The sequence below is a fragment of the Propithecus coquereli genome, unplaced genomic scaffold, assembly GCF_000956105.1.
Source record: "Propithecus coquereli isolate 6110/MARCELLA unplaced genomic scaffold, Pcoq_1.0 Scaffold80, whole genome shotgun sequence".
Classification (NCBI taxonomy): domain Eukaryota; kingdom Metazoa; phylum Chordata; class Mammalia; order Primates; family Indriidae; genus Propithecus; species Propithecus coquereli.
Genome location: NW_012154174.1, coordinates 161,958 through 183,696, shown reverse-complemented (window position 1 = coordinate 183,696; position 21,739 = coordinate 161,958). Strand labels below are relative to the sequence as shown.

The 21,739-nt window shown below is 57.9% G+C and overlaps 2 protein-coding genes across 2 annotated transcripts in view; one reads left to right on the top strand and one right to left on the bottom strand.

Annotated features, from left to right (window-relative positions):
• Positions 1–21,739, bottom strand: part of CDH23 (cadherin-related 23) — a 235,780-nt gene that overhangs the window by 76,811 nt on the left and 137,230 nt on the right. The window contains exons 22-28 of the mRNA XM_012663249.1: positions 20,596–20,744; positions 9,741–9,801; positions 8,806–8,954; positions 4,350–4,485; positions 2,455–2,843; positions 555–656; positions 270–272 (exon numbers count right to left, since the gene is read on the bottom strand). Coding sequence (XP_012518703.1) covers positions 270–272; positions 555–656; positions 2,455–2,843; positions 4,350–4,485; positions 8,806–8,954; positions 9,741–9,801; positions 20,596–20,744 — 989 coding nt within the window. The remainder of the gene's footprint in view (positions 1–269; positions 273–554; positions 657–2,454; positions 2,844–4,349; positions 4,486–8,805; positions 8,955–9,740; positions 9,802–20,595; positions 20,745–21,739) is intronic.
• LOC105825469 (chromosome unknown open reading frame, human C10orf105) lies at positions 16,993–17,394 on the top strand. Its single transcript, XM_012663254.1, has one exon. It carries the CDS (start codon positions 16,993–16,995, stop codon positions 17,392–17,394), a length of 402 nt encoding a protein of 133 aa, XP_012518708.1.

The window sequence follows — 21,739 nt, the reverse complement described above, 5'->3', positions numbered from 1 at the left end:
TATGTTCCAGCGACGCTGTTGTTAGTGCACCCCCACCCCAGGACCCCATGGGGGCTGGGCAGGACAGGGAGGGCAGAGACAGGGGATGTGCCCGAGAGGGGCCTGGGCTCCAGGCGAGAGAGTGGATGGGCTGGGGAGGGGACTTGTTGCAAGCCCACCCACTGCCTGTCTCTGGGCTAGGCGGGAAGGCCCGGGGCCACGCAGGGCTGAACTAGCACTGGCCATAGCTAAGGGCATGGGGGGCAGGGGCCAGTCCACAGGCTACTCACCTTCTGTAGGCAGGGTCGGCAGGAGCAGGGCAACGAGAGAGAAGGCAAGATGCAGATGGTTAGCAGTCTGTGCTCCTCCAGACCCCACTCCCGCCTGTCTGAGGTCCCATCCTAGCCCAGGCTGCCGGGGGGTATAGTAGGGCTGGCACAGTGCCTGGGCCAGCTATCAAGACCCTTGCCCACTGCTGGCCTGCAGGTTGGGTGGCTGGTGAAGATGTGGGTTTGGAAGTGTCTTGGGTGGTGATGGGCTGCACCTGTGGGGCTCACACCTGGGGACCCACTTACCACGGTGGAGTCCACCTTGGGGCCGCCGTCGTCTGCCACCACTGTCAAAGTGTAGAAGTCTCCCTTCTCCCGGTCCACCAGGCCCTTGACTGTGATCGCACCCTGCAGGAGGAGGCCAGGTGGGTGAGTGACAACATCAACCCTCGTTGATCCTGACCTTCCTGCGACGTTCCCACCTCCACGTCACTCCCTCTGCCTGGCATAACTTCCCCACGAAGCTGTTGGTTGAAACCCTACTTCTCTCTCACGTCCCACTGGAAGCCACCTCTTCTGTGAAGTGTTCTGCTTCTGCAGCCAGGGAGGACTGCTGGCTTCCTCGGGCCCCAGAGGCGCTCCATGCTACCTCCACTGTCGTCTTGTCACACCTTCCCTGTGGCGCTGCCACGCGCATCCTTGATTACGCCCATCTCCACGCCTAGCCTGAGAACTCTCTGAGGGCTGGGAAGGGTCTCGTTCATCTTTGTGCTCGTTTGTGATCCCGATATCCTCCAAGACGAGGCCTGGCACACTGGTGACTCATACCTCGCCTCTTTTCAAAGAAGGGATTCTGATCGAGGACACGCTGGAGCACAGGAGGAGGAGTAAGAGCCCGGCCGCAGAGGCGAGACAGCTGCACTAGGCGCCTCGCTACGAATAGCTTATTGCAACGAAGCACAGAACGTGTACCTGAGCTTCCTAACAGCCAAGGTCAAAGGGGAAATATGATGACTTGTACAGCTTTCTGTGACATTGTAATATAATAAGAAATATATATTTGGTCTCTGTCCCTAGTTCCTGGCACAGAGCTCCTAAGACTCTTGTAATTTCTTGAGTAATATGGGTGCTAAAAGATCTTTTGTTCTAATATTTGATCTTTGACCTGGTTCCTGACACAGAGCTCCTAATCCCTTGGTCTCTCCTGGGTGGCAGGAATCTTTTGGTCTAAGGAGGCAACTCTTGGTGGGCTCCTGGATGGGCGCTGGTCACCAGAAAGACCAAGCCAGGGTTAGACGGTTGGACCTTTCAGCCCCACCCCCACCCCCATCCTCCAGGAGAGGGAGGGGCTGGGGATTGAGTCGATAACTGATCACGCCTGTGCGCTGAAGCCTCCGCAAAAGCCCTGAACTGCGGGGTTCAGGGAGCCTCCAGACTGCTGAGTGCGTGTCAGGACCTGAGGGGTGGTGTGGCTGGAGAGGGTACGGAAGCTCCGCGCGCCTTCCCCCATACCTTGCTCTATGTATCTCTTCATCTGCCTGTGTGTATCCTTTCAAATATCCCTTGTAATTAATTGGCAATAATAAGTAAAGTGTTTTCCTAAGTTCTGTGAGCTGCGCTAGCAAATTAATTGAACCGAGGAGGGGGTCATGGGAGCCCTGGTTTATAAGCCGATTGGTCAGAAGCACAGGTCACAACCCGGGGCTTGCGGTTGGCATCTGAAGTGGGGGCAGTTTTGTGGGGCTGAGCCCTTAACCCGTGGGCTTGGACACTATGGTGTCCGCTGGAGAACCGGCTGGCGTATGGGAGGGACAGAGCTCTTAACTGGTGGGATCTGATGTTAACTCCGGGCAGAAACGTCCAGAATTGAATCGAATTATAGCATAGCCAGCAGGTGTCCAGAGAGTCAGAGAATCCGTCGTTGGTACGAGGGAAAACCCCACACACATTCTGGTGACCAGAGGCCAAATATTCTATGATGTATGTGAAGATAGAAGGAAAACAATTGGCTTTTCCTGTTACAAAGTTTCACTGCCTAGCAACAAGAAGAATACCAGGTAGCTACATAGTAAAAGGCATGTGTCACAGGGATGTTTATCCCAAGGACACTTTAGGACAAACAGGAGAGCGCCGAGCATATAGAAGGAGCTCGGTGAGCGTTGGCGGGATTTAGAGGAATGGTGCTACCTGCCCGCAGCCCCCTCACCGTGACCGCATCTATCTTGAAGAGGGCTCTGGCCTGGGCACTGGTGTAGGTGTCGAAGCGGTAGGTGATCTGGTTGAGGTTGTCGATGGAGTAGGCCTGGACCCGCACGACCTCGGTGCCCAAGGCCAGGTTCTCCAGGATGGCGGCCTCGTAGGAGGCGTTGGAGAACTGCACGGCCTCGTCCAGCTCGTTGAGCAGGGTGACGTAGACGCTGCAGAAGCCCCGGTTGAAGGGGGGCGCCTGGTCGGTGGCAGACACGTTCATCAGGTAGCTGGTCTTGGTCTCGTAGTCCAGGTAGTCCACGGTGATGACAAGCCCCGTGCTCTCGTCAATCTCGAACTTCCCCTCTGCGCCCGACAGGATGCGGTAGTTCACCAGGCCACCATCCCCTGCAGGAGGACACAGAGGCTGTGCGGTCCTGGGGCGGTAAGGGGGCTGCGCTGTGGCTGCGGGCCAGGGCCGGTCCACTCAGCACGCGCTGCCCCAACCTCCGCAGGCCCGATGGTCCCGACAGGTGTGAAAGAGATGGGTCAGGGTCAGTGTAGACGGCAAGGTCCAGCACACGCCGGTGACCCCTCCTCTGGGGCCTGGCCCTGGCACCAGAGAGATGCCAGAGAGGGTCGGTTCTGCTCTGGGAGCCTCAACATTCAAGCTCAAGCCCCTCCCTTCGACATCTGGACAAACAGGATGGGGGATTAAGGACCTCTTGCAGTGGAGGCTTTGACCTCGAAAGTGTTTGTTAGATGAGGCAGCAGGCTCAGAGGGGCCAAGCCTTCATTTGGTTCCTCTGATGGAAGGATTTCAGTGCCAGGGACACCTCCCCTGTGTTCCCCACTCCCTACACTCCACATTCCTGTGCCTTGGAACACACCATTCAATCGGGAGCTAGAGCTGAGATTCCTTAAGCTGAATTCATCGAGGGGAGGGCAGGAAACCACTGGAGGAATCCAAGATTTTCTCAAAATTACTTGCAAAACTCTCGAATGGGTGTGCATTTTCCTGGGGAGAGGACCCATGGCTTTCACTGGTTTCTAAAAGGGATTCCAGACCCAGGGAAGGCCATGAACCACCGGGCCGTAGCAACATATGTGACCTACCCTGTTAACATGTCCTTTAGCGAGAACAATTCACCTGAGAGTTTTCAGACATGTTTCTCCCCCGCCCTGTCCGTGCTGCAGGTGGGTGGGGGATGCTGAGAGGAGGGCTTGGGAGCTGGCAGGGTTTCTGACATGAAGGGAGAGCAGGAGCTCAGGGTGCCTCTCTGGGGGGGTGGCAGACCCCCAGAAAGAGCTCCTCTCTGGCTGTGTCCCTGCCTGGGGTGCAGGCCAGACAGCCCAGGCCCCACAGAGAGGTTCACGAGACCAGGTGTGTTTCTCCTTTGTTTTGCACTGCTGGCTGTGGCCACCCCCGGGGCTCGTGACCTCAGCGAGGTTCGGGCCGCCTCCAGGGCACACCACCCTGCAGAACAGGAGGGCAGTGCCCCTCAGGGGTCTGTGTGCCGGGCCCTGAGCTGGCTCTGTGTGCCACAGAGCCGTGGCTGGCTGGAGGAGCAGGCGGCAGGCAGCTTGTACCCTCCCAGCCCTGCCCAGTGCCTCGCCCAAGGCCAGCAGGGAGCTGCCAGTCCTGGGATGACAAATCTGGACTTGTCAAGCTTGTGACCGCTCCTCTGTCCACCCAGAGGTGGGGACAATTCCCCCTGACTCCAGTCCTCTTGGGCCTGGGTGTGGTGGGGAGTGATCAAGACTATGTCAGGAGCCCTTCCCTGGCCTGGGAGCGGCCGAATGAGGGAGCCTGAGGCATCCGAGGACGATGGTCGCTGCAGGAGTGGCCTGGGTGAGCTGGGGAGGGTCACTTTGAGCAATGGAACCCCATGGCTTCCCCTCAGCTGGTCTCACCAGTGTCTCGGTCGGTGGCTCGGACGACAATGACCGACGTGCCGACGCCCGCGGTCTCCCGAAGCCCCAGGCGGCTGTACTGCTGCTGTGTGAACACGGGGGCCTCATCGTTGACGTCCTCCACGTACACGATCACCTGCGGGAGCGGGCCAGGGGCGAGGTCAGCGCGGGGTGCAGGCTGGGGAGCCCAGGGTTTGGCCCAGCGTGGCCTATTTGTGTGGTCACAGCTCTCCTCGGCCAGCTGGGAGCTCCCTCTGGAGGGGTCTGGGCTGTCTTGCTGGTCACCGTGTCCTCCCATTTTGCACAGCACCTGGCACGTGGCAGGTGCTCAAACATTATTTCTTTAGGAATGAACCTTATCTTACTCTAGGCTCTGTGACTAACACTGCGGGGACCTGTGCCTAATTAGTGACTCTTTTTGACCATCAGGTGCCTCAGTTATGAAATGGTAATATCAATATAATAGTTCATGTTCCACGCCAACTCCTGAGGTTGTTATGGAGGCAAAATGAGCCAGGGCACACAAAAGTGCTTGAAAAAAATTCAAAGTGACCCCATTCAAATATCAAAATATATCTTGGGGACCAGACATAAAAATTTAATGGTGGTCGTAGCAGAGGATGCCAGTGCTCAGACTCCTTTATTATTCACGTGCACCGTCTCGTGGCCCGTGGCCAGCACCGGTGGCTCTTTGAGGGGGACTAACCCCACCCACCACCTGGGCCGCTGGAAACCAAACACCCAGAGAGCAGAAATGCCTGGAAATTTGCACCCCAGGTACAGCCCTTAGCCAAGGACTGATGGGCGTGGAGTACAAGGGCTCCAGCTTCCTTGGCCCTGTTTGGGGCAGGAAGGGAACTCTCTAGAACTCCCCGTGGGTGGAGCCACCTTTCCCCACACGCCACTTTGCTGGCTGCTTTTCCTTCCTGGTCCCACCCCCTTTCCAGCTTTTCCTAGGGACACTTCTTACACATCACCTTCACCCCATCCTTGTCTCAGGGTTTGCCGCTGGGGACCCCACCCAAGATGGCAGCTATTTCGGAATTGTGCAATTATGCATAATTCTTTTGCTGCTTATCGGTACTTTCTAACTTCTCTTCAATGAATACGCGTGTTGTGCCTAATGAGCATAATAATACAGTTTAAAAGATGTTTATGGAGAGCCACGTTTGTGGGTGGAGATCAGCACCCCCTGCTCCTCCCCAGGAGCACCGGGAGGGTCTGTGCAGGTGTGGACAGGGCTGTGTCGGGAGGGGAGGGCCTCGTGGAGTTGCAGCCACAGGGTGCGGGTGCTCAAGGAACTGTAGGGAAGCCCGGGGTCCCCTCTTTTCACAGATGGGGGAACAGAGGCCCAAAGAGAAGAAGTGACTTGCCCAAGGCCTCACAGCAACTGAGAGGGCTGGAAAGAGGACGGGGCTCTCCTGGTTCCCAACATCCCAGCCCTGTGGCTCTCTGCTCTATGCTGGGTAAGCTGGCCCTGACAGGAGAGGCAGCCTCTTCCAAGCACGCAGAGCCAGGGCCGGCAGGATCTGGCCCGCAGAGCGCGGAGGGGAGGGGATGTGGAAGGGGCAGGGGCGCTCCACACAGGTTTCCCATGTGGCGCCAGCGCCGGGGGAGGGCCCCGAGGCCCCGTGTCGGAAGCATGTCTGTCTGGCTTCTGGTCATCGCCTCTGGAACTGGCCCTGGTTTTTCGTCAGGGCTTCCCAGGGAATTAGCTGGAAGTGAAGGGGCATCTGGCGGCCTGACTAGTGGAGGACTCCCAGGCGTGTGGCGCTGGGGGCGAGAGGCCTGGGGGCGGCGGTCTGTCCACATCACTGCTCTTGGGGTTCCCGCAGCCCTGCTGTGTCATCAGACTTTTCAAGCCCAGACACCCAAAACCCACTATGCAAACTAAAGTGTCCACCCCAGAGCACAGCTGCTCACAGGCTGGAACCTTCTAAATTTGGCTGCACCCAGAACTTGGCTGGGGAGATCCTGGGTGGGGCGGGTGTGGGGGGAATTTGCATGGATGAATTTCGGGAACTCTCCTTCTGTAAATAGAAACTAACTATCCATCTTTCAAAACTCTGAGCCTCCCTCTTCCTGACTCTGCCTGTCCCAGCGACCTGGACTCCAAGGGTCGTGGGGAAGAAACAGGGCCAGTCTGATGGTACCATAAAAAGAAGAGGTGGTGGCATGGAGCCTGGGCGTGGCCTGTTCTCCATGAGTCTGGCTGCATGCCACCATCCTCTTGTTGGTTTCAGCCTTGTTTTAGCAGCACAGACAGGAGGCAAGATGGTGTGTGGTTTGCAGACCTGAGAGACGCAGCTGTACAGGAAGCACGGAGGTCTGCCAGGCTCTTGCTGAGCCGGAGAGAGCTACTGGGCCCCCTGAGACCCAGACCCGCTGTCCGTCCAGTGCTGTGCCCCCCAACAGGGGCGGGAGAGGAGATGCGTGCGCATACATGCACTCGTGTATGTGCATGCACGCACGCCATGTACACCTTGAGGCACCCAGTCTCTGCGAGGACATCTCACTCCACAATCCCTGACCCCTCTTCTGGGCTGTCCCTGGTCTCTGAAGCAGGAACTGGAGAACGCGGGTGCCCTGCAAGCCACCTCTACTGCTGCTAGGAAAAGGAATCCAGGGCAAAGCCTTAGTCCTCACATTGTCTTCAGGAAGGTCCCAGCTTTACTGGGTCTCAGGGGTGGGAAGGCTGCGCCAGCCCCCAAATTCTCACTTTAACATAACCCTTTGGGGATGAAGCAGTGGTTTCAAGCGCGCTCTGAAGAGCCTTGTGTGCGGCAGTGTAGCGTAGTGTTGCGTGTGAAACCTGGCTCTACCCTTATTGCTGTGTGACCCTAAACAAGCTGGCTAATTCCTCATTGCCTCAATCTCCTCATCTGTAAAATGGGTGTAGTAACAGTGCCTACCTCATAGGGCTATTATGAGGGTGACATGACTTAAAGTCCATGAAGGACTTAGAAAAATGCCAGGCACAGTATTGTGTGGGGTTTTACTATTTCTCCTGGTTCACAGGGAGGTGGGTAGCTGAGCGGGTGTGGCTCTGGGTGCCCCACCCCGGCACCAATCGGCACAGCCTGGCTTTGATCTGTTTCGCACAGTGCCCTGCGATGCTGCACACCATTTCATTTAAAAACAAGGTTTGTGGCTAAGAAAGGTTTGCAGCCACAATGCCAAGGCACTGACAGGAGCAGGCCCTGGAGACAGGTGCCCACCACTCCTAGGAGGTGGGGACCGAGGGGGCCGCGAGGAGGGCTGTGCTTAGGAAGCTTGAAGTCTAGGGACCAAACCCAAGCTTCGCTGACATCAGTCACTCTGTGGCCTGAAGTGGGCCCCACAGAGGGCAGGCTCTGCCATGGGTGTACTGATCACATGCGAGCAAGCGGGTCACAGTCCTGCGGGTGAGTGTGGCTGTGCGGGAGGGCCCACGCAAGATTCAAGTAATTGTGTCTGACCCTCGGTCACCAAGACCCATAAGAACCCAGGGGATCTGGCTCCCGTGGCCATTTTCACTGGGCAGCCCTCCCTCAGAGGGCAGCAGGAGGGACCCAGGTGACTCTTTCCATCTCCTCCCGGGGCAGAGCTGCTGGGGCATGGCAGGCGCAGGGCCCAGGCTGAGTCACCCACCCCAGCACGGCCCCAGGTAGCTCTGCTCACTGTTTCCAGCCCGGGGAAACAGCGGGTGGAGATGGGCTGATAACACAACCTGCTCAGTCTGGGTGAAAGCCCCTGCTGCTCTCCACTCACTTCTCCCATCTCCCTCCTACTCCTGACGTCTGGGTCTGACTCACTTCCCACCGGTTTAGGGGAAGGGGCTGGCAGCTGCTGAGTGGGCAGTGGGGTGGGGGGTGGCCTTGAGAGGTCATCTCAGTCATCCCCCTGCCCCTGGGCAGGAGTGTGCGTGACCCCACCCAGCCGGTGGGAACATTTGTGTGTGTGTGAGGTTCAGGCCAGGCTGAGTTGATTTCAACTGCACAGGTAAGGGGAGGGGGGAAAAAAAAGAATGCGTCTGATGGGGCAGCTGGGAGACATGACTGGAATATTTTAGGGACAGTTTCCATGGAAAGAGCACTGAACTAGGACTCAGAAGATGCGGGCTCAGGTCCTAATTCTATCACTAGCAACTTCTCCGTGCCTTAGTTTCCTCATTGGCAAAATGAGGCTGGCATCTACACCTCCAAGATCACCTATGTGGGGTTTTCCTCGGCTCACCCTAGAGAGCTATGTGGACGCAGGGGTAGTATGGTAAGGACACCTCTTTCATCGCAGGACAGACAGCAGTATCAGTGACTCCCTTCCATCGCTGGAAAACTGAAGCACAGAGCAAAATGGCAAGTCCAAGATCCTGGGCTGGGCATCCCTCACCAACCCCTCAGCCCCAGTGCCCTGCGCCCACCGGGTCCCAACTGGTGGCCATCTCTGGTGTAGCTGTGGCCTTGGCCCCAGCCCTCACCCTGACGGAGCTCCGCATGGGGCCCAGGTCATGGTTGTAGGCCTCCACGGTCAGCACGTGGGACGAGTTCCGCTCCCGGTCCAGGGGCCGAGGCCCTCGCATCAGGAGCCCGTTGCTGACATGGATCCGGAAGTTGTTGCCATGGTTACCTGTGTGGAGGGACAGATGATGTTGACAGGCTCTGCCCTAGAGCAGAGGCTCCAGTCCCCCTGGAACGTCGACCCTGCCCAGAGGTCTCGGGAACTTGGCTGAAGCCCACAATGGCAAGGAGACCTCTGCCTCGTGCTGCCTGGGCCTGGCATGGCTGGGGGGATGCGCATAAGTTCACCTGTCCCCTCCTTGTGGGAAGCCTAGGGGGTCTCCCTTGACCCCCACACTCACAGGTGTGGGTGGAGTGAGGCATTTTAATATTTCGGAAGGATCTGGGGTATGACAAAAAGGCACCCAAACCAAATTCTCTGTGGCTGGTTGAATCCGGGATTTTAGTGCCATCTCCAGGCTGGTCCAGCACCCGTTGCCCCATCTTGCAGTACCAGCACCCTGACTCCAGAAGTAGGCAGGTGAGCATATTGTATTTTCTGACTGTAGTGACTGGCTCAGGGGTGCGCACCTGATTCTGGCTGGACCAATAGACTCAATCCCTGGAGAGCTCAACGGGGGGCTGCCCTGGTCTTCAGGGCCCCCTCTGTCGGGTCATGGCCTTGGGAAGCACCGTGGGACGTGGGGGACTTTGGGAGCGTAGCAATGGGATGCAGCACCCTCACTTAATGTACATCCAACTGGAGAATTTCCCTGTTCCTCCCTTTGGCCCCACCCCACGTGTACAGCCCTCGGGGCTCCCTTGGCCTCACCTCCCAGACCTGGGGCAGCCCAGAGAGCCTCTGCCCTAGCAAAGGCAGGAGGGCTGGCCCCCATCCCGGGGGAGCCCCACTCACCATGGAGGATGCGGTACCACACACGCCCGAACTCGCCCTCGTCTGCATCCGTGGCTTTCAGCTGCGGGAGAAGGAGACGCTGGAGTTACTGCGTGAATTCCACTCAGCAGAGAGAAAAGAGGTTTGTGGGGCCTCTTTCCCTCTCTCCCCTGTCCTGCCAAACCCATGGTTTCCCACAGAGGCCGGGAGTGTGGAGACGAGGGGACACGTGTCTTTCTTATCCCCACAAGGATATCCAACCGTGATGGCCCCACACTGCCTGTCCAGGGCCAGCTCTGCTCCCTGACCCTCCTCCAGGTTCTTGGGGAGGACAGGAGGTGGATGCTGGCGCCGCAGCTCACTGCATCCAGGCTTGAACAGTTGTCCCACACCTCCACGATGCCCTACCTGTCCGCTTTTGAGAGCCCAGAAGTCTCACCGAGGTGACTGGATTGCACGGCTGCTTCTTGCCCACACTTCCTTGGACTGAAGCCACTCTGGCCACACTGGGTCCCAGCGGGCCACTGTGTACTGTAATGGTCACTTTGTGGAAGCCTAGAGCCCTCCCCCCAACGACGGCTCTACGTTCATTCATGCACACGATCATTCCAGTCTAGTTTCAGATCTCACTGGCTTGCGTGGCTGTACCTCAGGCTTATGTGTTGTCTCTGGAGGGACTTGGGGCTGTGTTGCTCTCACTCTGAGACACTGCCCTGCGCTCAGCCCTTTTTACAAGGAGTCTGGCCTTGAGGCTGCTGGCAGAATCATAGCTGACCCCAGGGTGAGTCCTGTCAAGCTGAGAACTGAATACCTACTCTACCCTCCTGAAACAGGTGGAGAACATCCCTGAAAGGTGGTGCAGAAAGAGGCCTGAGACTGTGTGGCCATGATAAGTCGTCCTGGAGGATTGGTGGTGAATTGCTCTGTAAGGCCCTGCACCCTCCCATTTCTGGATCCGCCCCTCCTTTTCTCCCCACCTCTCACTTCAACCCTATGGTGTGCCCTGGAGCTGCCATGTTCTTACTGACCCCACTGCTAGGGCCAGAGGGGATTGGTCCAGGAGCAGTCACCTGATCAAAGCTGAGCCAATCACAGCCTTCTCTGGGACTGTTGACCTGGGGCCCCAAGAGAGCGAGTCAGTCTTTCTAGTAGTAAGATGTGAGAATATCAACACCCCCCCACCCCGCCCCAGCCTCTCTGAGCTCATCTTCACCACTCTTTCTGCACTAACTCTGCCCTAGCCACGTGGGGCTCCTTGTTGTTTCTTGGACATCAAGTGCATGCCAGCCTTGGGGTTTTTGTCCTGACCGTTCCTTTGCCTGGCTAGCTCTCCCTCCAGGAGTGTGCATGCTCACTCCCTCCTCTCCTCCAGGTCTTCACTCAAACATCATCTTCTCATAAGGCCCTCCCTGACCATTGTACATGAAGTTGTAGCCCCCATCCAATACCCTGGCCTTCCCTACCCCCCATTACCCTCTGACATACTGTATCTTTGTTTATCGCTTATCCCCTTTGAAAGAGAGGGCTTTGTGCACTGCTACATCTGTGGTCTCTAGAACAATGACTCTTGTGCACAGTAGGGACAACATATTGTTGACCGAATATGTGAACGACTTAGTGGGCAGATCTCTGACATTCAGTGAGTACAGATGAAAGGTACACATAGCACAGAGCACAGCAGTATTTGCGTCCCTGGTCTCAGTTACTCCAGGAGCCAAGCTGCGCCTCCCTGTTTGATTTTTTCCTCTGATCCTGTGGGATATCCCAGTATTGCTCTATATACTTCTCCTTTCGCCCAAGATAATGTGAATTGGAATTTTATTTCTTGCCACCTGAAGCCCTAATACAGGCTTTCCTATCTTTGCCCACTGGACAAACTTCCAGAGGAGAGGGTGATCTTGCTAGCAAGATCAAGAGAGCAGAGGCCATTGAGGGTGGGACTGAGCAAAGGTTGCCAAAGGAGGGAGCTGCGTTTGGAAGGATGAGGAGGACCTGGCTTTGTAGAGAAGGTTCGGGAACATATTCAGGCTGGGAAACGTGAGCAAAAGTAGAGGTTGCTGAGGGGCTTGAGCAAGGGACCAGGCCCCCAGTCTGTCTGGAGTGAGGGGCCCATGCTGGGACACAGCAGAGGGGTCTGGTGGGATGAGTGGAACAAGGGCCTCAAAAGACAGCACGAGGGCAGTGGGAGACTCGGCAGAACGTGCAGCACAGACGTGACAGGTGGGGGCCAGTGTGAGAATGATGAGCCTGGCAGCAGAGGTGGGCCTGGTCAGACTCGGTGGACAGCCAGGGACTGAGAGGTGTGTACCCAAGGATTCTGCGAAATCTGCTGATGGCGGGGAGGAGGGGAAGTATGCTGGAGCAAAAGGAACAAGGGTCTGGCACACCCATGTGTGAATCCAGGCTTTGTCACTTACTGGCTATGGGACGATGGATTAAGTACTTGACTCTCTGAGCCTCAGTTTCCTCATCTGTAGACTGGGCACAATGATAACCCACCTTACAGGGTTGGTGGAAGGTTAGAAGTCATCCTGCAAAGCATCTGGCCTGGTGCCTGGCACAGGGATAGGTGTGAAGGTTGGCATTATGAGTTACGCTGCCTTCTCCAGGGAGGCCCCCTTGATTGGTACCAGAGGTGGGCATGGCCGGGTTGCCCCTCACTGTGGAGTTCTGTCTGTCCCCCTTCCCTGAGAATCTTGAGGGCTGGAAGGTGGAGGGATGTTGTGGGGTACTTTGACAGTCCAGATCTGAATGGGATCGGGAGCTGAGCTGTCCAGGCATGCCCTGAGCATCTGTCTGTGGGGGGAGTTCCTTGATGCCTCCCACCCCCAGCAGCGTGCGCCACCCTGGAAGTTTTGCTCTCTGCTATCTCAGGCCATAGATAAGATGTTTCATCAGTTTGGGAAAATGAGGGCAGGGAAGGCAGGAATCCCAGTGGGGGCTCTGGGCACCTGGGAACAGCTCTGGGTGGGATGCCGCTCATTCACGTCACCAGACGCCTGCCGCCTATGCCCAGCACCCAGGCCAGGGGACTGCACCAGATCCCTCACCACTAACTCGCTGGATGACCTTGCGCAGGCCACACCTCTCTGGACCCCATTTCACCATCTGAGAGGGGGGGTGCTGAATTAGATGAGCCCTAAGGCTCCCTCCAGCTCTGATCGTGCACAGGAAAGCTCCCACCCATTTTGGGGCGGGCAGACAGTGCCTCGTTCTGTGGTCCAGGGAAGGAGGAGAGAGCTAAAAACTGAAAACTGGGGCTCCGAGGAAGGGGGTGGGTCCCACGCCCAGGTGTTGGCCAGAGCCACAACTCCCTGCTTGTGTTGCACTTCTGGGAGCCTGGAGGTCCCCGACAGGGAAGCTGCTCACGACTCAGGCCCCTAAGCAGGTGCTGGCTCCAGGGACACGCCGGCTTCCAGGGAGAAAGGAGGCTGGGAGAGCGGAGTGTGTGAGCGTGTGTATGTGTGTCAGTGTGTGTCTCTCTGTGTGTCTGTTCATGTCTCTCTGTGTTTGTGTGTGTATATGTGTCAATGTATGTACATGAGTGTGTGTCTGTGTATGTGAGTGTATATGTCAGTGCATGTCAATGTGTGTCTGTGTCAGTGCCAGTGTGTGTCTGTGTGTGCACTCTGTGTGTGTGTGCACTCTGTGTGTGTGTGTGTGCACGCATGTGGTGTGATGTGGAGGAACTCTGCTGAGGGTGTCCTAGGGCCACCAAACTATACGGAGCACAGCCTCGCTGTCCCTCAGTCCTGTGCTTTCTGCCCTGTGATCTCCTGGAAAACAGACCTTTGAATGTGCTCTCACCTCTCACGTCTGCAGCCAGACGCCTTCAAGGGGAAGGTGCTTTCCTGAGGAGTGGCGGGAGAAGCCTGGAAGAAGAGGGGCCTCAGGGGCTGCTGGGCCTGTCACTCTGCTTGTCCCACCCGGTGGTGCGGCTCTGGCCCCTCTCCCCGGTAACCTGGAGGCTGGCAGGCACTGAATAGCGGCTGCGGGCTGCCCGACCATACCATTTAAACTTCCAATGGGGGAAGGTGAGAGCCATGGGGCCTCGAGAGGCAGCAAAACCCTCCCCCTGCGTCCCCCTGGTGCCTTCTGCCCCGAGAGGGCTCCAAGGAGACAGGCTGGAGCGAGGCCAAGGCCGTGGGAAGGCTCAGGAGCCCCAGCTCCTCTGGACAGCCCCCCTGTCCCTCCCTGCCCAGCTGCCATACCTACCCTCCTGCGTGTCCTCTCCCCCAAGGCAGGGCCGGGACTCTTCCAGACAAAGCCAGGCCCAGCCAGAGAGTGAGGGGAGAAGGCCCACTCTGCCGGCGCTGGCTGACTGAGGCGTGCCGGGCACAGCGGAGCCGAGGGCAGGGCTGGGGGCGCGGGCACCTCCTGCTGCTCCTCGGGCCTCCTTTGCACAGCTGAGAAGACCTCTCTACCGAGCAGGACTGCTGAGGGCTGGCTCTGAGGTCAGTGCTAGGGGGACTGCAGGAGCAGGGTTGGTGAAGGAAGTGGGGGTGAGACCCTTACTGGGGGGCTGTGGGGAGGATGTGAGGCTGTGCTGAGTCCTGGGCACACCCTCTGGTTCTGCAGAGGGCGGAAACAAGGCCCAGCAAGGGGCAGTGGCTAGCCTGAGGCCACACAGAAGTCTTCCCTGCCCATAGCAGGCCCTGTCTGTGGAACTCTAAGGGAAGAAGGAAGGTTCCAGACTGAGCTTACAGAGATACACTCAGAGCAGGGCCCGCTGGGGTACCCTGGCTCCAGCGGGAAGGGAGAGGCTTCGACTGCCCCCGAGATGACTCCCAGCCTTGGTCTGGCGGAGCCCTCTCTGCCCAGAACCAGCTGGCTGTTGCCGGCGGGCCAGCAAAGGGTGTCAGGGCGCCTGGCAGCCGAACTCGCCTCGTGCTCCAGGGAGGGCATCTTGTTGTTTTCAAGCACTCTGGGATCTCTTGCTGCCACAGGAAGTACTCAGATGCTAATGACAACTCCACTTATCTTGTTATTAAAGCAGATCCCAAGGCCTGAAGCCCGGACCCTCTTTGCTGGCCTGATAGGGTCTCCAGATCCATTTGAAGGTCTTGAAATAAAGTCAGAACTAGTTGGATTGAGCCATCTCCCACTGCAGACTGCCCCTTTCTCCTTCCCAGCCAAGCCTTGCCCAGGGTAGGATAGACAGCTGGGTTCTCCCCATGGGAGATGGCAGTGGGCACACCCCAATCCTCCTCCCTGCTCGGACTCAAGGAAGAGCCAACTCACGTCCGGTTGCCCGGCCAGAGGGCTCTCTAGGCCTGATGCCTGAAAGGCGGAGGCCTCGGGCAGCCAGACGGGCATCAAAGTTTCCAGCTGGGAGGGGTCGTTTTCTGTCTGGAAATGCTGGGAGGGGTGGTGGTAGGGAATGGGTGGGAGGTGGGGCGCACCGGACGCCCTCAGTCGCTGGGCGCGGGGAGCCAGGAGTTAGGTCCTGCGGCTGCTGGTGAGTGCTTGCGGAGGGCATGGGGGCTCCCTGGGGTTGGGGACTGGGTGGCCGGCTCCCCTCCCCACCTGGCGACAGGGATTCCCTTTAGGCTACACGCAGAGCCTGGGCATGACTTGAGGCCTTTCCTCCTGCCGAACTTCGGAGCTAGCAACTCGGCTGTGAGTGAGACTAAGCCGCGAGCTGGGAAGGAGGAAATCTGCCAGCCCCCAGCCTCCTGAAAGACTCCCAGGTCAAAGAGAATACTTATTTATTTATTTTTGTTTACGTTTATCCTCTTTGGGATTTCCTGTCCTGTGTTAGAATTCAAAGATCACAAACGCTGGCCTGTAAGCTCCACGTAGTCTGCTTATGTGTATTGTTTGGCCTGTGTAGTGCTGCACATATTTGAAAATTCATTTCCAGTTTGTTTGGTCTTTGCAGTATCTCCCCTCGTCCCCTTCTTTCTTGCCTTAAATTTGAATTAGTTGCCAACATTTAAGCATCAGGAATGTTTGCCTAAAACTTCCAGATTTCTGCCTTCATGGGAAACTGGCAAAGCCGGCCACACGGGGCCTGCATTCTGGCACTGACACTGTCAGACTGGGCTGGGCCCCTCCGCGTCCTTGAGAGGGCCCAGCCAGCCTCTCCAGGCAGCCCTGCCCACCTGTGGCCTCCGGTCACGCAGTATCTGCCGGCCAGGCTCTGTAGGCATTTTTATTTGTAACCCCAGATGTATTCAACCAAAAGCTCAGCCTGATTTCCCATCTACGGGGACCGTCTGCCGGGCTCCCTCTAATGGGATCCTCTTAAGTGATAACGGAAATGCCCCATCAGGTGACTGATGTCTCTGGGGAGGTTTCCAGCCCCTGCTTGTCAACCCCTTGGGGCTTATTTCTCACCTGTTCCCCCAGCAGCTCACTGAGCTCAGAGAGAGGGCTGGGCCAGAGGGGTGGAAAGGCCGTGGGGCTAGGAGTCAGGAAACCTGGGCTTTGCTTGGCCACTGGCTCACAATGTGGCTTGGGCTTGGCTGTGCCCCGATTGGGCCTCAGTTTCCCTACTTGTCATGGGAGCAGGCTGGACTACATTGGAAAGTCCACAAGGCCAGGCTGGTGAAATAAGGTATGGGGTGGGCTGTTGGGGGAGTGTGGTGAGCTGGCACCGGGGCCCTGTCTAAAGGGGACAGTTGCTGCCAGTATCGGGCAGGAACACAGGCCCAGTGCTGCTAGTGGTGAAATTCTGCCATTTCAAAAGAAGCCAGGCACTCAGATATTTATGTGAAATCTCTTGGTTTTTTTTTTTTTTTAAATTCACAATTAAATTTATAAAAACGCTGCAAGGACCCAACAAAACACACCTGTAGGCCCCCAGTTTGCAGCCTTGGGCATCAGATAGTTGTCAGGGTCCCTGCCAGCTGTAGCATCTTATCATCTAAGGCTCGCTCCCGTCACAGAGCAAGTTACTGACAGCTGGTCCTAGATCTCAAGTTTTCTCTCAAGTTTTCAGGCCTAAGACTCCATGGAAATTTATGGGAATGAAATGAAAATGCCGAAAGGCAAGTCTCTTGTCTCCTCCATGGCAGATGGGGTGGGGTGGGGGGGGTAGCAGAAAGAGGACCGGCACTCAGGCCCAGCCCCATCACTTATCAGCGGTCCGTGCACTTGGACTTGCCATCTTTCTGGGCCTCGCTGCGCTAACCTGTCCTATGGCCCTGATGCTATGTAGTTGGACAGTACCCAGCCCCATCAATGTTCCCGGGAAAGTCTCCCCTTCCTCCCCTGCCCAGGTGCAGCTGATCTGCCTCTGAGCTTCTGTCCTGTTGCTGTTGCAGAAGCCATGAGCACAGAGGGCCCCAGCCTCACCAGCTCCCCGGCCACCAAGCCCCTCACCTTCCTCTCAGCTCTGGTCTCTCCGGGGCCCCCTGCAGAGGCAGCCGACCCCCTCCCTGTGCTCATTGCCCTGGCCTGCATCTTCCTCCTGCTGGCCACCTGTCTGCTGTTTATGACGCTCTGCAAGCCGGCCGCGCTGGACCCGAGCCGCCGCAGGGCTCGGGAGTGCATGCCCCACCACCCCGGGAGCCCCAGCGAGCCCCAGCTCCGGCTCTGGAAGCGCCTGGGCTCGCTGCGCCGCTCCCTGCACAGCTTCCGCCGCGGCAGGCCTGCTGCCCCTCGACGCCCCCTGCCGGAATGCGGTGACAACCGCAGCGACTATGACTGCACGGAATCTACCAAGATGTGACAGGTGTCTACACACAGATCCACCTGCAGATCCTCCTGCCTCAGACAGAGCCTGGCACTGCAGCCAGACAGTGGCCCAAGCAACCTGGGCCACACACTCACCCCCGGCGATTTCCTGTGTGTCTAGGCTGCTGCCCTTTCCCAGAGATGGTCCCCGGAAGAATACCTTCCTCTCTGCAGACCCCCACCTGCTGCTTGCTAGAAGACCCCTGGATCAAGGGATGAGCACCCATAGCCACGTGGGCCCTTGGCCTGAGGCTCTGCAGGGTACAACCTGGGGCCTCTTTCTGGCAACCAGGTATCAAGCACCGCCTGGAAGCAGCACCCCTGCTCCCCAGCAGAAGCCCCGCCCTCCCTCCAGGTGTCAAAAGTTGCCATGGCCACAGGTTCCCTCCAGCCAAGCGAAACACTCAGCCTGCCCTGGGAGCAGGGTACTGTCCTGCCATCTGTGCTGACTCAGTGCCCAAGGCAAGAGGGAACCCAGGACTTCTCTCCTTGAATTTCCTGGGCCCTGTCAGTGTCTTCCTGGTAATCTGTGGGAGCAGCCACCACGCTCCTGGTGGATCAGATGCCTGGGAGCAGCGGGCAGCAGGGGCAAGCAGCAAGCCACCCGATCACACCCTGGCAGCCATCCTGACTGGCCCTCTTCAAGGCGCCCACGTCAGGATTGGTCAGGAAGGGGCTGAGGTTGGGTTAAGAGGCTGGTTTCAGAGTTCAGACTGCTGCTGCGACAGAGTGGCAAGAGGCAGAGCACTGCCAGCAGCTGGAGGGGATGCCAGCTGGGCTCTGCAGACACATCACAGTGGCTCCATGCCTCACCCAGGGAAGGAGGCGTCCTCCTCTTGGGTGGGATGGCCGGGACCTCTCCAGCACGGCTATGGGACCTCAGGCCTGGACCACACTAGGTATGCTATGTGTGTTTTGGTGACTGCCGCACTGACTGGCTAGCTGCCAAAGCAATCCCACCCCAGGAGGGACTTCACAGAGTCCCAAACCCTCGACCTCTCCTCCAAAGGCCTGGGTTAAATGCTTCGGTTTGGTCTCGAATTCGGAGAGTGGGAAGAGTGGGGCCTGAGCTGCCTAGCTCCTGTCCCAGAGAGCCAGCTGGCCAGGGCCCCACCACGGAGCTGCCCCGGCCCATAGTGTCACCTTCCTGTGACCCCTAGTGCAGCCAGCCAAGTCGTCTCAATGAGTGAGCTCTGGTTTGCCACTCCCCAGCTCTAAAACCTTCACTGGCTCCCTAAGGCTAGCTGGATACAGCTAAAGTTTCTTAGCCCAGGTGCAGTGCCCTCTGGGAGCTGGCTCCAACTTACCTTTCGAGTCTCGCTTTGACCCAAGACTGCAGGCAAACCGAACTACCTGTCCTCCCTGACTGTCGCCTACGCTTCAGATAGCACCCACTCCGTGAAGCTCTCTTTGCCCTCCAGCTGAACCACCCTTGTTCTCTCCCACTTGTGGGGGAGGACAAGGAGCATTCTCCTCTTGGCAGCGTGGGGCACCCCCGCCTCTGTCTTCTCCTTCCTCCAAGCCTGGGAGCTTGCGGAGAGCCAGACCTTCCCAGTGCCTCACTTTGACTCCTCGGCTCCGGGCACAGAAGTATGGGCCTCTGTTTGTGGAGTGAGGGGTGGCCCAGCCTGGGTGTCCCCACCCCGCAAAGCAGAAGGAGTCCTAGTGGAAGCCCGCACAACACAGAGCCCTCTTCTGCCCTCGGATGCCCCTAGAAAGATTTCTACCCAAGCAGGCCCTGCTGGAGGGGCCCACTACGCCTGCCCTCCAGGTCGATCGGACCTCAAAAAGCAAGTCTAGCTGTGCAAGAAACTTACTCACGGGGCCTTGGAGAAGCCACCCTGAGACCATGAATTTCTCCCTGGGAAATGGTGAGAATCAGGATCAGGGCTGCCCTACATTACTCAGACTCTAGGATTTCAGCCCAAGTAGTGTTGTGTAAATAGAAACCAATTCTTTGGGGTTTAGAAAGTGGGGCAGGCCTCCTCCCCAAAAGTTTTGTTCCTCCTCCCTTTCTGCTTGTTAACCTCTTCCTGGTTTGCTTCCCCAAGGCCTCCCTGAAACATCCCTGGCTGAATTCAGTCTGCAATCACCCGCTCCTGGCCAGAGCTGCCTGCCACCAGGGTCCTGGCAGTTGGGGGCAGCAGGGAGGGCTGCCCTGAGGCCTGGAGGAGGAGGAAAAGCTGGGATGGGGAGGGGAGCTCTCAGAGGTCTGGCAGTACCCCCCGCTTGGGCAGGCCGCTGGTCCCGGGACACTGATAGTAAGCCGGGGGTTCTCCAGGTCCTCATGAGCTGAGGCCCAGAGGAGAGAACACTCCTCCTTTCTCCTTCTGGAACCAGCCACCGCACTCTTGCAAATCCCCAGGCTTCCTGGGCTCTCCGCGCTCCTGGGAGTCAGCCCCTGCTCCCAGGCCCTTTCCTGCCTCCTCCTGGTCCTGATGCAGGAGGTGGGCAGGCTCCCGGCCTCCCACGCTCCTGCCCTTCCCAAGCCCGGGAGCCTGGCCCAGCGGGCAGGCCCAGATCTGCTGTGTTTGGCTCAGCCTCCCCGTCGAGTCGGAAACCCCGAGGCTGGCAGCGAGGAATTCATTCCCGGCCTCCCTCCCCACCCAGCAACTGAGGCCTCCTGGGCAGGGGCGGGGGAGGGCACAGGGCTTCACTGTCAGGGTCCTCTCCTCTCTCGTTCTGAGGCTTGGGGCTGTTGTCCCTGCTCCCTGGGCAAAGGAGCCCTTTCTTCTAGTGCCTGTTTACTTCCCGAGAGGGAGCCTCGGCCAAGGGCCCTGTGAAAGCCGCTCTGTTCTGGGCCTCGCTGGGCCCTGGCTCTCCTTCCCCAGCTCCCTTCTGGGAAAATGTGACATCTCCCTCCCCTCCCCACTCTGAAAGGCCCTGTGGGTGGGGCAGGCGGTGCGTAGCGGGCTGTGGGGAGGGAGGCCCAGGCCTTCCTTCTGCTTGTCGAGGAGCCAGGGCCCTGGCCTCAGCTACACAACCTGGGGGCCCACTCTCCCCATGAGTGGGGAGAGTGGGCCTGGGTCCCCCTTTTCCCACAGCACCAGCTACTTTCAGAGCAGCAGGCCCACCCTGGATTCTCACCTGTTTCTGTCCCTCCCCACCATGATGCCCCTGAGCAGGCCCTCAGAGCCGAGGGGGGCCCTGCCTGCCCCCAGCCTGCCATGTGCCCCGGGGGCCACGGGCCACCTGCCTGCACGATGCTGTGGCCCTCTGGGATGTCCTCGGGGACGCTGGCCTCATAGCTGCTCTGCAGAAAGATGGGCCGGTTGTCATTGACGTCCAGGACGGTGACGAACACGGTGGCTGTGCCGGTGCGCCGCTTCCCCACGGGGCCGTTGTCTGTGGGAGGTGGAGGAGGACAGCTGTTAGCGGCTGCCTTGGGGCAAGCTTCCTGGGCCTGTGCGCACTCCCCGGCACCAGCCAGGCATGTGCCCTGTCCCATCCCACCCACCCTGGCCTTTTCCTTCCAGGCAGGAATAACACTAACAGTATCTAATCCTTAGATGACTCCTTCCGTCCTCACAATAACCCTGTGATGCGGGCACTGTCATTATTATCCCCACTTCACAGAGGAGCCAACTGAGGCACTCAAGTGGATTGAATGGTGGTTCCCAGAAAAGATACACCGAGGTCAAATCCCCGGGAACCTGTGAATATTAATTTATTTGGAACAGGGGACTTTGAAGATGTAATTATATTAAGGATCTTGAGAAGAGATCATTCTGGATTATCTGGGTGGGCCACAAATCCAACAACAAGTGTCCTTATCAGAGAAGGGCGGAGTGAAATCTGAGACAGACGAGGTGGAGGCAGAGACCGGGCTTACAGATGCAGCCACAGCCAGGGACACCTCAAGACGCCAGGAACCGGAGGAGTCACGAAGCGTTCTCCCCCACAGCCGTTGGGGGAAGGGCAGCCCTGCCAGCACCTTGACTTTGAACTTCTGGCCTCCAGAATCATGAGAGAATAAATTTCTGTTGTTTTAAGCCACCGAGTTTGTGGTAATTTGTTACGACAAACCTAGAAACGGATACAGGTAGTAAGAGCAAAACATCAAATGCCGTCAGGGCCGGGCGGGTAAGATGCCCACCTGGGTGCGCCCACCTCGAGGGGCAGCTGTGCTCTGCTCCAGTCCACAGCTGACAGGCAGACCGTGGGCCCAGGGACACCATCTCTTCTGATTTCTCGAGAGAAACCAAACATCTGAACTTTTATTTTTTTTGAGACAGAGTCTCACTGTGTTGCCTGGGCTAGAGTGCTGTGGCGTCAGCCTAGCTCACAGCAACCTCAAACTCCTGGGCTCAAGCGATCCTTCTGCCTCAGCCTCCCGAGTA

Bases quoted from the DNA above. Each gene is read 5' to 3' on its own strand.
- LOC105825469 (XM_012663254.1), top strand. From the start codon at position 16,993: ATGAGCACAGAGGGCCCCAGCCTCACCAGCTCCCCGGCCACCAAGCCC.